Source organism: Rhodamnia argentea, chromosome 8 (assembly GCF_020921035.1).
Source record: "Rhodamnia argentea isolate NSW1041297 chromosome 8, ASM2092103v1, whole genome shotgun sequence".
Lineage (NCBI taxonomy): Eukaryota > Viridiplantae > Streptophyta > Magnoliopsida > Myrtales > Myrtaceae > Rhodamnia > Rhodamnia argentea.
Window position 1 is genome coordinate 4,815,882 of NC_063157.1, and position 14,119 is coordinate 4,830,000.

Below are 14,119 nucleotides of genomic sequence, written 5' to 3' on the forward strand. Positions count from 1 at the left end.
AACTCTCTCAACGCATTTCTCGAACTTAAGTGGGGGGCCTTTGCTGGTGAGCTGCGGGACCAGCCTCTCTCTAGGTATAGTTGCTTGTCGGAAAGGGCCTTCGCCCCGCCCAAAGGGTGGCTGGTGAGTGGGCTCGATTACGACTAGCGGATCCTGGATCATAAAAAACAAAAAAAGAATTGAATCTCCCACGTCCCAAAAGAACGGATAATATATAAAACCTCCTGCATCCACTTTCGAAGAGAATTGTCCTAAACTTATTTTATGGTGACCAATTCAATTATAACGTTTTCAATTTAGCTAATTTAGTCTTAAACAGTTTAACTCACGTAGACGTTGACTATCTTATACGGTATGGCCACAAAAAAAATTTTAAAAAAAAAAATATGAGCACGCATTTGCATCGAGGCCTTCAAATAACAATTTAGAAAATTTAAAAAAGAAATTACAGATATCATTCACGTCAACGTCGGTCGTACTACGTAGAACGACCGATGTTGATTCCAGTTTTATATTACACATTCATATGATCACTTTAGTACGTCTGTACATTGAGTTAAATAGCAATCTTAGATTACAATTACATAGGATTCACCAGAGATTCCATCACCATAACTAGAGTTTCGTATAGCACCTTGTATCCTCTCATCGCAAGATATACAGGAACATATATTTTCTCTTTATATATCTTCCAACGACTTCGAACGAAAATGCATGCGATTAACCTCTTAATTTCTTCAAAAATCACATACTCATACTAGGCTAGATTGTCAAATTAGCCAATGATGGATAATATTTAGTATGAGGCCGACCCACCTTTTGAAAGGGTGACTTCTTTTGCTTATTTGAAAGCCTGACATTGCATTGAGAAAGTGGAACACGTCAAACGTTAGCCCCACGAACACCATGAAACATCATCCAAGACAAAATTATTATGAAAAAAACCAACTTCCACCCACATTAGATGTTATATCTTTCAAACCTATTGTGGCAAAATTTCAAGTTCTACGTGCAAACAAACGTTTCCAATTCGGGTAAAAAGCAAAAATAAGCCGAATAAAAGTTGGTAACAACTTCCACAAAATGAATTCAAAGTCAAAGCGTTTAATCGACTATGTTCTCTCATTGACATGATTCAACAACGTATCATATTGATTGATAAAATCAATATGGTATAAGCTCATAAAACCCTATTGTTTTTTTCAAAGCTTGTAAGTGTCGTATCCTTTTTAGACCTTCCGAAATGGCTTTCACCCATCGGTTTATTATATGCTACATTTCTTTCGCGAAAAAAGAGAGAGAATGATTTGAAAGATATTTTCCTAAAAATAATACGAAAAATATTTATATTGCTTATGAAAATATTTAGATATAAATTGTTATCGATAATGAAAACATTTTTCATTGGCTAATCATGCCAAGCAATCATTTAAACAAAAATATGTTTTTTTTTTTTTCACGAAACAAACGGGACCTAATAACGTTGGATTGGCATTTACTTCCTTTTCAATGAAAATACAATGGGCGTTTATTTCTCCGCCGAACAAGTGGACCTAACAACGCTGGATTGGCATTTTTCAATCTTAGGTGACCACTAAGAGGAACCAACCAAGCTCCCACTTTTGAGGTCTAACGATAGCCCCCAAGAACACAATGGGACCACCGAGACAATTGCTGATTTTCCATTTTGTCCTTCCATTTGATTGGCCTGGCCGCCAGAGTTCTCACCTACAAAAGGGAAACAAAAAAAAAAAAACTTGTTCGCACACGGTTCTCAAATAACATATGTTACTTTAGTTTGACCTAATCTACACGTCCAGCTTGAAAACCCCGCCGCCAATCCAATCAATCTTAAACATGTTGTGGGCATGCTGATTCCATCCTAAACTTTTCAATCTTACTAATTAAGTCCTGAAACTCTACGCAAAATTTCAATACAATCATTTTGATCGATTTTTACCGAAAATCGATGATGTAATAGTTCAATCATCGATATTTTTGTCCTACTCAGCACACTGCCGCCTTATCATGTTTTGGGAAAAATTAGCTAGAAATACTACATTGAAACTTCGTACAAAGTTTCAAGACTTAATTAGTAACATAACCATTGGGGGAGTGCCCTAGTGGCCACTCTTCCCATTTCAAAAAAGGAGGGGTGGGGGTTTCGAATCCCCACCTTTGGGAGGAGTGGGATGGAGACGCATGAGGAGAGAGCATGGTTTCACATAGCACACACAGTATAGTTTGTATACTAAAATAGGATATAATAGAATCAAACAACAACAACAAAAAATAGTATCATTAGTAATTGAAAAGTTTAGATCTAAATCGTTATCAATGTAATATATTAAAAACCGATGGGGTAATTTCCCCCCTTACATCTACGTTGTCATACCTTTTTACAAGTGGAATTTATGCAACAAATCATGAAGCTACTAGCTTAAAATTTAACGGTCAATGAGGTAAATAAATACATAAATACGTTATTTACGGAAATTAACAAGGGGACAAGGTGATGAACATCATAGAGAGAGAGAGAGAGAGAGAGAGAGTTTAATTAACATACAAAGATGATAATATTTTTTAATAACCATGTAGGAGAGATTAAGGTTAAAGAGAAAAGAGTATTAAGTAATGGTCTCGAAGGTCTAGAGACATGGCGGCTAGCCTGCTTACTTCATGCCTGGTCATTTGTGACCTCACCCAACAAAACCCTTTTTCTCAATTTTACTATTTTTTTTTTTGGAAAAGAAAAGAGGAAAAAAAATCTGTCCAATGCTCTCATCATGATTGATGGATGTCCATTTTCACAGGATGGTGCTAGAACTAGTGGATACATAGAAAGATATGGTCCTTGACTTTTCAATCATGGAGCCGCAGTTTATGTACTCGATAACCATGCATATATGATCTTTTCTTAGTGGGTTCAAGAATTGCAATATCGAATTTCACTGGAGCACGCTATGATTAGTTTTATAGTCATGACTATTTTCAGTACAAATAACGTTAGACCTTATGCATGTTCAATCACGGTATAAAATTTTATTAGATCACTGTCAACCGTTCAAAAAATTTGAGCTTTAGATGAATGGCTAGTTTAATATTTAAATAAACACACGACTTGCACAAGAGATAGATGCTGATTATAGATAATTCTATTTGTTATGGTTGTCAAATTATTATTTTTTTCAACCATCATAATCTTCTAAAGATCACTTTTCTTAAACTATATGGCTAAAAGGAGGTATCCCATTAAATATACATATGAGATTTGTTTATGTAGGGATATGCTGGACAAGGGTCAAGGTCATCCACTGTCAAACTTCTACATGCAAAGTGTGCAGCTCACCACTCCCTAGCTCCATAACTAATTATAATTGATTCACATCTTAATTAATCTGACGTCTTCTATGCCTAAGTTGCACGTCACGTGGAATGGGTCTTCAACGAGGCTCGGACCAAGTAAAATCAGTTTCACGTTCGTCATTCTGATGCCCCGTACCTCCCTCGACTCAACCTGAAACCGACTCGGACAACCTATTTAACGGGCCTACAAATAACCGGATTGAGACATGTGATTTGAAGAAATTATTAAAGCAACCGCAAAAAAAAAAAAAAAAAAAAGACAAGGTGTGCTTTGGAATAGGCACACACGTCACCCATTGCTGCTTATAATAATGAGTCTTAGCATTAGGGTTTGAAGGGTGATTACAGCTTTTTAAAGGCAAAAAGGCCGTGGGCCCATTGGGCTGTGTCGGAAAACTAAGTAGGGAAAAGTCATTGTCCAACTTTTTCGTACTTGAGCGCTTGAAAAATTAGCAATAACGTCTTTTTGAATTTTGATCACGTGTTTATTCTTTGATCGAATCAAACAACGATCGTGAGGTAATCTAGAAACGACTTTCTGTTTTTCTTTTTGGTTTGCTAAGTCCAAGGAGAAGATTCTAAATTCAGAACAAAGTACAAGATCGGCAGACCGCATTTTGGGTTCAATTCCGAATACACCATAGCCCGCATGTATCAATTCCAACCTCATTCGACCTAAGTCTGCCATGATTTATCTTGGTTCGCTCTTAAATTAAGGCTATATCCAACATAGGATTTCACTATAATTAGCACATTCCATTTTTCTATTACAGATTAGAAGAGAAAGAGATTATATATAATAGTAGTTTTTCATAGGCCCAAACCAAAACCACCAATAGAATACGGGCTCAAACGTCAAAAGCACTCTAGTTTTCTGGGGGCTCGTGTCTTTATGTCGACGGTAAGTATGAACCACAGCCTACCAACGGCAAAGATATATGTGCTTGCCGCTAAACATGTATCTAATTGCAAACGAGCCGGACTTGAGGGAGCTCACTTGAAATTCTGTGCGGATGGGATGATCTGGTGGCCCAATCTTGCAAGGCCCTGTCTTGGGCTCGAACATTCCATGCGTGATGTCAAAAAAATGACCTAATAAATGCGAGTACCTATCTTGGTGAGCGTTAGGTGTGACTTGATCGATACTAAACTAAGAATAGGAATTTATATTAGCTAAGTATGCCCTAAAAAGGATCGTAACTCTGTTTACGCAGATGACAATGAACGCTTTGGAGCCCCTCTGTCTCTCTCTCTCTCTCTTCGATGGCCTTCGGACCGCATCTCTCTTGTTTTGTTTTTTCGAAAACTTCACCGCTTACACGAGTCCCGTTCGAGCCGATTCGATACTCTCAATGAGACAGTTGCTTACAAATCTCCAATGTCGAATAGGATAGGAGTTGCCGTTTTCATCATCTGGGAGCAGCATCAACTTCTCTTTTCTCCTCAAAACATTTTGCGGTTGGACTAATTGATTGCTCGAAATGGACCCGACAATCGATAGGTCGGCCCATGCTGTGTCGGCATTTCTTGTTGATGCAAGTATCTTATTCCAAATAGCTCTCGTAATTAAGTATCAAGATATTATCCCCATCAACTTCGGTCTCCATCATCATCATCATCATCACTGGACTAGGGTTTCTCATCGATGGCATGCATTAACTGTCAAGATGGCATTATCTGCTAGTTTTCAACAAAAAAAAAAATCTTTTTGCATGGAGATTAGTTTATTTAAGTCGGAGGATATTGGGGATCACTTCGTCTTCACTCAACAATGTGAAGGGACGGCAGTAATAATTAATCTTCTATATAAAGCATAGATAGCATGTAGTATATATTATGTTTATACATAAGTACATAGTAGATGTCATTATCATTGTTGTTCAAGAGAAGACGTTTTATAAAAGGGCATAGGGAACACATAGATGTGTGATTCGATCTCTCGCCGGCGGACACGACCAACGAGATAATGAACAGCAATTATGTTAAAATCTCAGTTTGCAGAAGACCTCACAGACATTATTCTACCTAAATATGCATAGATTCTATCCATGCAAAATGCACCCATAAAAAAAAAAACAATACACAAATTGATCTGGGAAAAATCTAAAGACCGAATCTAATGATGTACTCGTTATGTCGCACTCAAAATACTCGTCATTAGTTCGACATTGGGGGTTTTTTTGTTTTTTTTTTTTTTTTTGGGGTCAAAATTGGATATTGGGTTGGATCGTGGATAATTATACAGAAAGTCCTAAACATATTATATGATGACCAACTCAATCATAAAATTTTCTATTTGTCTAATTAAATTCTAGATATTTTGACTATTTGCATGCAGTTTTTCTACGGGAAAAGTGTAAGAAAAGTCATAAACCTTTTACATTGATATCGATTTAATGCTAAACCTTTTAACGATGCTAATTTAGTCCTAAATATTTTGACTTAGAGCCAATTCAATCCTTCTCGTTAATTTTGGCTGAACGTGGACGCCGGCCAACCTACGTGGCACGGCCGACGTTGTTGTGAATATTTTAATAATTTTCTATTAATTCTAGTTTTTTTTTCCTTTCTCTTTTTTTTTTTTTTTTTCCTCTTTCCTCCAGTGGCCTAGCAAGGCTACCCTAGCTCGAGTGGGAGGGTCAGCCTCCAAGATCTGGTGAGGCCGACCCTATCCGGCCACCGGAGGAAAGAGGGAACAAGAAGAAAGGAAAATAAATAAATAAAATTATAAATTACTAAAATATTATTAAAAATATCCACTTCAACGTCAGCCAGCCATCCGGCATCCACGTCAGCAATATTCGACCAAAACTAGCAAGAAGTCTAAAATTTTAGGACTAAATTGACACCAATGTAATAGGTTTATAAATTTTCTAACACTTTTCCCTCCTTTCAGCCAATTTTGGCCTACAATCATTGAGGTGGTCATTCTACATGCACGTTTAGTGCTAACGTGAGCAATTTGCTCAATTGTTTAGTAATTTTCAAATTATCTTTTAGTTTCCTATCTATATATTTTTTGTTTTTCTTTTCTTCCTTTTTTCCTTATTTCCTACTGTCACTAGGGCCTCGGATCTGGATGGCAGAGGTTAGAGGCAATGCAATGGCCAAAACGTCTTCACAAGCCCTTGCCCGGATCTAGTGAGAGCCGCAACACTCTTGCTGGCCATCACCGAGGCCATGATGACCAACAGAGGAAAATAGGGAGAAAAGGAAAGGAAAAAAAAGAAAAGAAATCATAATTTTTTTAAATTTTGCAAAACTCGTTCACGTTGGCTATTTCTAGCTTGAAGGACTATATTATCAAATCGTCAAAAGGTTTACGACTAAATTAATGAAATTATAGTGTTTAGGATTGAATTTGTCGTCGTACATGGATTTAAGACTTTTTGGTAAATTTCTCATGGTGGGTCGACTAGCCCAATTCGAAATTTGTTGGAACTATTGTAGCCCGGGTGAGGTCATGTCTCTAATGTGGACAGAAAATGACAACCAAAATGCCGTGCCTCCGATGCTCTTACTTTGAAAAAAATAAGTAAGATTTTTTTAATGACATCTTGAAGTTTAGTGCACAATTATTTATTTTAACTACGAATGGGGCTAAATATGATTTGATATTTTCAGACAATTACATTGCTAATCCCATTTTTTTAAGACAAATGCGTTTTTTATATAGCCGTTGGGAAGTAGTTGCAACTAAATTGAAAATAGCAATGTACGATCCACTTATCCATCGTCATCGAGAGCTAATTCGAGATAGAGTACACGTGTATAATGAGAGTTTAATATTTACTCTTTTTTAATAGGAGAATGTAAGTTCCATATTAAAATTTACTTTTTTGTCCAGTGGAAAAATTTACTAATCACGTGCATCAATTGATGGTGCACGGAAATTTACTTCTTTCTCGTGTATAGTGAAACTACTTATTATTACCTCAGCATGGTTACTCTCGCAGCAACACCGAGGAGTTTACTAACCATGGTCGACATAGCTCATTGAGATATGTTCATTTGAAGTCCTAAAATTTATCATAAAAGTGTAATCGAGTCATAAAATTTGTCAAATTGATGCAATCTAGTCCTTCAGTTAACTTCGTCCTATTTGACAAATAGAAAAAGATGACATGGCTTTTTTAAAATATTTTATCTCTCCTACGTGATGATGACGTGGCTAAAACAATATCATTTTGATATGAATCTGATTTTTGATATATTTTTTTATTTAAAACAATTTATAAAAATATGCTAAAATACACACACATAGCTAGCGACGAGTGAGGCGTCACACAACCGCCGGAAAGGGTCGACGATGGTGGGAAATGGTCGGCGGGGGCCCCGGGCCCCTGTCGTGGGCCGGCGACCCTTGCCCGATCTAGGTGAGGCCCTTGCTCCCATAGCTCTGTTTTTTTTTTAAAGCTTATTTTAAAATTAAATTAAGCATAAATTATAATAAAAATCATATTCGGACTAAAATGAAGTCGTTTTAGTCACGTACAAGAAAGAAAATATTTAAAAAAAAGCCACGTCGGTATTTTTCGTTTGTCAAATTGGAGGGAGTTAACGAAAGGACTCGATTGCATCAGCTTAACAACTTTTAAGACTCGATTGTATTTTCGTGACAAGTGTTAGGACTTCTAGTAATCATATCCCTAGCTCATTAGAATGGTCGACATGTGAAGGGAACTTTGTTTTTGGGGGGATCTGCAAGGGTTAAATAGGGATTGAATCATTAAAGTTTGGAAAATGTGGGTAGTCATTATTGGACTATAGGAATGCCCCCAAAATTCTTTTTAGAGCAAGGACCGGCATGTGAAGCTTTTTATGTTTAGGATAAGGAAGTGCCGACGGCGACGACGGTGGTTTTATCAAATTTATTGTGGTGGCTACTCCAATAATAGGAGGATGTGACAACTTCTAGTCCAAAGCACGTACGGCTTGAGGCATATGGCGTTTTGCATTGTAATCAACGATTCTATATTTGTCACGTCGCCTTCACTCGCTCTGGATACTTCATTTTGGATTTTAGATGGTTTATAGATGAATGGTTCGGCCTCACTTGAAGGTCTTATTCTAACTCGATTTCCCCCTCTTGAATTCGATTCAAATGGCATTCGGGTCGATCCCCTTTTGCCCCGAAGAAGAAAATCGGGTCGATCCCAGTGAGGTCGATGATCTTGTTAGAAAGTCGGATTTGAAAAATTAAGTTTAGAAAGAGCATATGAACTACATTATCAAGAGACATTGGATTTTTCAACGGCTCAATGCGGTACTTTAATTTTCCCAGAAAAGGGTGCTCGTTAGTTCTTATTTTCATCCATCCTATTACTTTGTGGAACCAACGCCCTGTGTAAGCACAGTGTAAAGATTTAGTTCGTGTCTTTTAAATAAATACATACACAAACCGTCTCGCCAATCTCAGTAGGTGAATTTTCGGCTTGCGTCTTACCTACCAATGACACGCGAGTACATAAACAACCGATCGCGACTCGAAAGGCTATCTTAATATATATATATATATATATATATATATATATATATATATATATATAGGTTTTCTCTACAGTCATTTTTGAATACATAGCTTTGACTCTTCCGGGGTGCCTTCGATTGGTCAATTATTGTATAACAAGGTCCACCACCTTCCCATCTTCGAATTCAATTTCATGGCGCCAAATGAATAACTTTCAAATCTTGAGCGGTCATGCCTCTCCCCCATAATCAGGACAAACACATGACCAAACTCACGTCTTGGACTTAGAAAAGCAAACAAAACACCCTCCACACAGTTTCCAACTAATGATAATGCCACGTCGAAAGCCCCAAAAAAAAAAAACGAAGAAGAAATTATTCCAAATACGTCTAATGGACAAGAGACTTTCGAAAGTCGAATAAAGACTCGCCTTGTCGAATCGCCGCCTGCCCAGTTTGAAACTTACTTTTAGAGACTAAATTCCAACGTACGTGAACAAGCTCTAGCTAGTCTTAAGTTACTCGACAAGCGATTTTTCTTTTTTCCCTTTGGGCGAGGCCGAAAGCATTCGCGGGATGACCTCGGCTCGATTAGGCCGATCTCATGAGATTCTAGGCAAAGCCAAAAAGAAAAGAACGTGTAACGTCAAAGAGAGATATGGCGTGGAGCATCCACCCACTCTTTAAGTCTAAGTTGACACCTCCACCACCAACCTCATCCCATAATTCAAATCAATCCCAACCTATCGAAGTCAAAAGGAATAGTCAATACTCTATAAGCTCGGATCTAGGCGCTAGACCGGGTCACACGATGTTACATGAATTTCCTCAAAACAGCCAATAAAGTAAGTCCGGGCCGGTGCACGACACACCACGCCAAGTCCAACATCATCGACACATCAAAAGACGGCACGAATTCATGTTATCCATGCTCTCGAACTGCCGAACCGTTTCAAACCCGCCCCCCATCGATTGTCTGATGAACAAAGAATGCGACAAGGGAAAACGAATTCTTAGAAGAAATCTAATGTCTGAAATATTGAAATTGGAGCTGTAAAGGAAAATTAGTACATCGAGAATCCTGTGACTGCCCTAAAAACATCCCTAGCATATCTGCCTGCCCCCCTACCACTACCGCCCGAACCGGGCTGGGTGTCCGGTTCGGATCGACCCTAATTCCTAGTTCCAAGAAACACCAGCCGTCAAAAGCTGGGCACGGCCCGTCCGGGCTCGGGCTGACCTGGCGTCGGCTCCTTCTTGCGCCTCATCTCCAGCACCTTGCGGTGGTGGTTCGAGTGCAACTCGCTGCAAAATGTGGGGCTACACGCGGGCCGGTACTCCGGGAACAGCCGGCCCGACTTGAACCGGACTCCGCACGCGTTGCAGAGCGTCTTCGCCCCGTTGGGGCCGGCCCTCCACTGCGGGGTCTTCTGCACGCCGCAGTGGCTGCACCGTCTCGCCGGTCCGGTCGTCTCCGAAGCAGCAGGCTTCTTCTGCTTCTTCATCGGCGGCTCGGCGTCCCACGGCTCCGGTTCGACCGGCTCGAGGCTCCCGCTCCGGTTGAGGTGCACAAACCAGGGGCTCGAGAGCAAGGGCGACGACGCCGTGGTCGAGGACGAGGAGCTCGAGGATGGCTCGGGGAGAGAGGGAACACCCAGGGACCATACCCGGCCGCCGGTCCTGGACCGCTTGCTCCGGGCTTTTGAGGGGAGCGGAGTCGTGAATCCAGGTCTGGACGAGCCAGAAGATTCCGATTCCGGTTCGGACCGGTCCTCGCGTTTTATGGGGTTCTGGAGGAGGACGCCGGCCGGAAGCGGTTCGGAGAAGTGGGAGAACGAGTCCTCCACGAAATGCGACAACCACTCGAGGTCCGCTAAATCCTCCGCCTGTAAAAAATCGCACCTTTCGGTCAGGAACGACGCCGGAAGGGCCGTGAAGAACCGATTTTGTACGTTAACGGAGGAATTCAATACAGCACAGTACCGGAAGGTGTGGTGCGAGACCCAAGTCGTCCTCTTGTCCGGCCGAGACAGACGCAGCGTTCTCGCCGGTGCCGTCGTGGGGCTCCCGCTCCCGCTCCCGCTCCCGCTTCTGCTTCTGCTTCTGGGGTAGCTGCTGCTCGTGGCCCGCCTCTTCTTTCGTCGCTTCCTCCTCTTGCTCGGCGAAGGCGTCGTCGTTGGAGAAGTCGAAGAAGTCGTCCACGAAGTCGTCGCCGTCGCAGCCGCCGTCGTTGGGGGCAGCGCCGCCGTGAGAATTGAACGACAGGAGGTCGTCGGAGAAGGCGCGCGGCCTCATCAGCTTCACGAGCATCGCATCCTTGCCAAGCCCGGCCTTCAAAGCGGCTTCGACGCACTCCATTTCCGTTGGTCCCCTACCTCCGCAGCCCCGCGATTCGACGACCCCCTCAAAACCCGTCGTCAAAAGGAAAACTTCCCTTCAAAGAAGAGAAAGAGAGAGAGAGAGAGAGAATGGTTGCAGATAGAGAGAGAGAGAGAGAGAGAGAGAGATGGAAGGAAAGGGGCAAAAATGGGTGCACAAGTTTGGTAAAGCATTCAATGAGGAGGCGGGGGGGTGATGTATTTAAGACGGCCCGTTTCTCTCTCTCTCTCTCTCTCTCTCTCTAAAATTTGAGATTCCTTTTCGCCATTTTCGTCCCGCTTTGCAAATCCTGCGCTGTCTGCATTTACTAACCAAAAATAAATTTTCTCGTTCCGTTACAGAGACAGCAATGAAAGAAAGAGCAAGTTTTTTTGAGGCACGAAACGTTTGGTTTTCGACAAGAAATATGATTCTCCTCCACCTCTTTCTTTTTTCCGCAATGAATAAGGTTTTGATTTTGTTTTTTTTTTTTTTTTGGGGCCAAAAATCCCTCTCTGTTCTGAACGCTTTCTGACGTGGCGGGGCAGAAAAGCAAGGGAAGGGCAAAAAGGGTATTAACAAAAAATTGGGAATTGCTGCCGGATGTCCGAGGAGACTAATCATGCGGGGCGGTCCGGTCCGGCCTACCAACGTAAAAGTTAAAAAAAAGAAAAGTTAAAAAAATAATAATAATAATAATAAAAGATGTGAGTGACGTCGTCGTGAATATCTAAGAAAAGGCAACAGCGGCCCACTTTTTATCCTCTCTTTTATTTTTCTTTTATTATTATTATTATTTTTTTGGGTGCGTTGGGGAAAAATCATGTCTTTTGACTAAAATTTCAAAGGATTGCCGGGAGGGGCCGCTCGCTTTGGACGTGTCTCCGTTTTCCCGCTCCGCTCTCTCCTCAATCTCGTTAATGTGTTTTTTTTTTTCTAATTCAAACTAATGATCCAGAACCCAAAAAAAAAAAAAACTCGGTTCCTATTTTTTCTTTTCCTCTCGCTTTCGTCCCCTCGAAAAAGTTTTCGTCTCATTTTAGCCCTCAAATAATCGGATCTAGTCCCATCTCGTCTTGCCCCGAATTTGGTACATTCCGTCCCCTCGAATTGAAATTTTCGATGCTAATTGCTTAGCTTGCCAATTGCCACACCTCGATTCCAAGAGCTCCACGCCTGCCGTTGCTTTACATACTAGATTTGTGGATTGCATGAGGTACGAAACGTCGAAATGGAAAGATTTATCTTGGCTCCCGATCATGTGGATCTTTAATTACTGGGAAAAAGGTTGCTACATGACCACGAGATATTACTAACCAATTCGAGTACGGCGTCCCCCGATATTCTCCCTTTCCTTTTCTTTCCTTTCCCTCGTTTTTTTTTTCAAGTTCAAAACTTATCTCATTTGAAGAACAAGTCGCTCGTTGAACCGAAAAATCGTTGAATATTACACGTTACAAACAAGGGTCTTTTTTTTTTTTTTGGTAGGTTAATAATTTGATACTGACTAAACACGGCATCTTCTTCTTCTTCTTCTTCTTTTTTGGCCATCCAAGCAAATACGGCATTCAAATGCAATGGCTGAAGCTCGATTATATGTTACCCAATTTTGCAAATTACGGTTGGTGTTGACATAACTCAATAGTCTTCGAGAGAAGGCGCGACATTGATTTAAACCTTAGAAAAAAAAAATTTCCATGTGACAACAATGGAATCACATTGTTCCCATCATTTATTGGAATTTAATTGACATTTTTTTTTTTGTTGGTCCAAAGAATTTAATTGACATTGTTCCCATCACAAGCTTGTAAACTGTCTAATCACAAGAGCCCTTGTGACAATTTTTGTTTTTTTATTTCGATGCCGCCTCTAGCATTTCAAAATTTGAAAAAAATGCCAAGTGCAAATGGACGAACGCTTTTTTATGTGCGTATGCATGATCACCCCGCAAAGTCAATCCTAAAGGTGGGACTCATCAACATTCAAACATAACATATGCCAAACAAAAAAAAAAAAAAAGGAAAGAAAAATCCGACTTCTTAGTGGTTTCCATCGGTTATTTAAGGCGCGCATGACAATACTTCTATTTCTCTATTTTTCTATTTTTCTGTTCCCGAAACGGGTTTGGAGCAGAAATTCGTTTGGTAATACAATTTCATTTTTCTATTTCCGGAACAAATTTTTTTTATCTAGAAATAGATTTGGGACACAAATAAGAAGTAAAAATATTCTACTTTCCTATTTTTAGAATAGAAACAGAAAATAGAAATTATTCTCATTGCTTATTCCCTCTCTCTCTCTCTCGTGCGCGGTCGGTCTCCCTATCTCTTGCATCCCTATCGTCAATTGCCCGTGGCCGGTCTCTGGTCCACCTACAATTAGGTTTTTTTCACGTAAGACATGCCCACTGAAATTCAAATCATCGGTCTTTGCCGCTCTAAAACGATTAGATCATCAAAGGGTCATAAGCTAGTGGACAACAAGTCTGGGGACCAGACAACTCTTGGAAGCAAAGAGAGTGAAAAGTTACGAGACCAAATGAAAATTCATCCAGCTTTTGTCCCCAAAATGAAGATGACAATTAGACATCGCTTGAAGAAAGAGCATCATGATCTCGGGGGACCTCTCGAGCTCGAACGTTCAATCCAAAATCTTAAATTATCAAGTAAGAAAAAAGAATATATAAATATAAAGTTCATAGGTAATTTCGCGCACATGGAAACTAGATTATTTAACAACGTGCATAGTTGTTCTGTAATTAATTGTCGACCGTTATCGTGCTAATTACTCGTTGTGTAGGCTCCGACAATGTTTGTACATGACTACACCAATGCATTAGGAAATAACTGGTGGTCCTTAATGCTAATCACACGCAACTCCAAATTTGAGATGACTAACGGCCTGTTTGTCTTGACTATTTTGGACG

The 14,119-nt window shown here is 40.3% G+C and overlaps 1 protein-coding gene across 2 annotated transcripts; it reads right to left on the minus strand.

The window, feature by feature from the left end:
* Nucleotides 1–9,826: 9,826 nt before the first annotated feature.
* Nucleotides 9,827–11,584, minus strand: LOC115741375 (GATA transcription factor 5-like). 2 transcript variants are annotated; one of them, XM_048283366.1, is made up of 3 exons: nucleotides 10,938–11,584; nucleotides 10,819–10,907; nucleotides 9,827–10,721 (listed from the first exon to the last, which is right to left on the minus strand). In XM_048283366.1, exons 1-3 carry the CDS (start codon nucleotides 11,191–11,193, stop codon nucleotides 10,038–10,040), a joined length of 1,029 nt encoding a protein of 342 aa, XP_048139323.1. In that variant the 5' UTR covers nucleotides 11,194–11,584; the 3' UTR covers nucleotides 9,827–10,037. The 2 variants fall into 2 exon arrangements, with proteins under 2 accessions (XP_048139323.1, XP_030531109.1); XM_030675249.2 differs by having other exon boundaries at nucleotides 10,819–11,581.
* Nucleotides 11,585–14,119: the final 2,535 nt, after the last annotated feature.

What these genes read in the sequence shown, in the direction of transcription:
- LOC115741375 (XM_030675249.2), bottom strand. Translation starts at nt 11,193, where the DNA reads ATGGAGTGCGTCGAAGCCGCTTTGAAGGCCGGGCTTGGCAAGGATGCG. An exon ending in GTCTCGCACCACACCTTCCG is followed by an intron (nt 10,722 to 10,818) that starts GTACTGTGCTGT and finishes GATTTTTTACAG; the next exon opens with GCGGAGGATTTAGCGGACCT.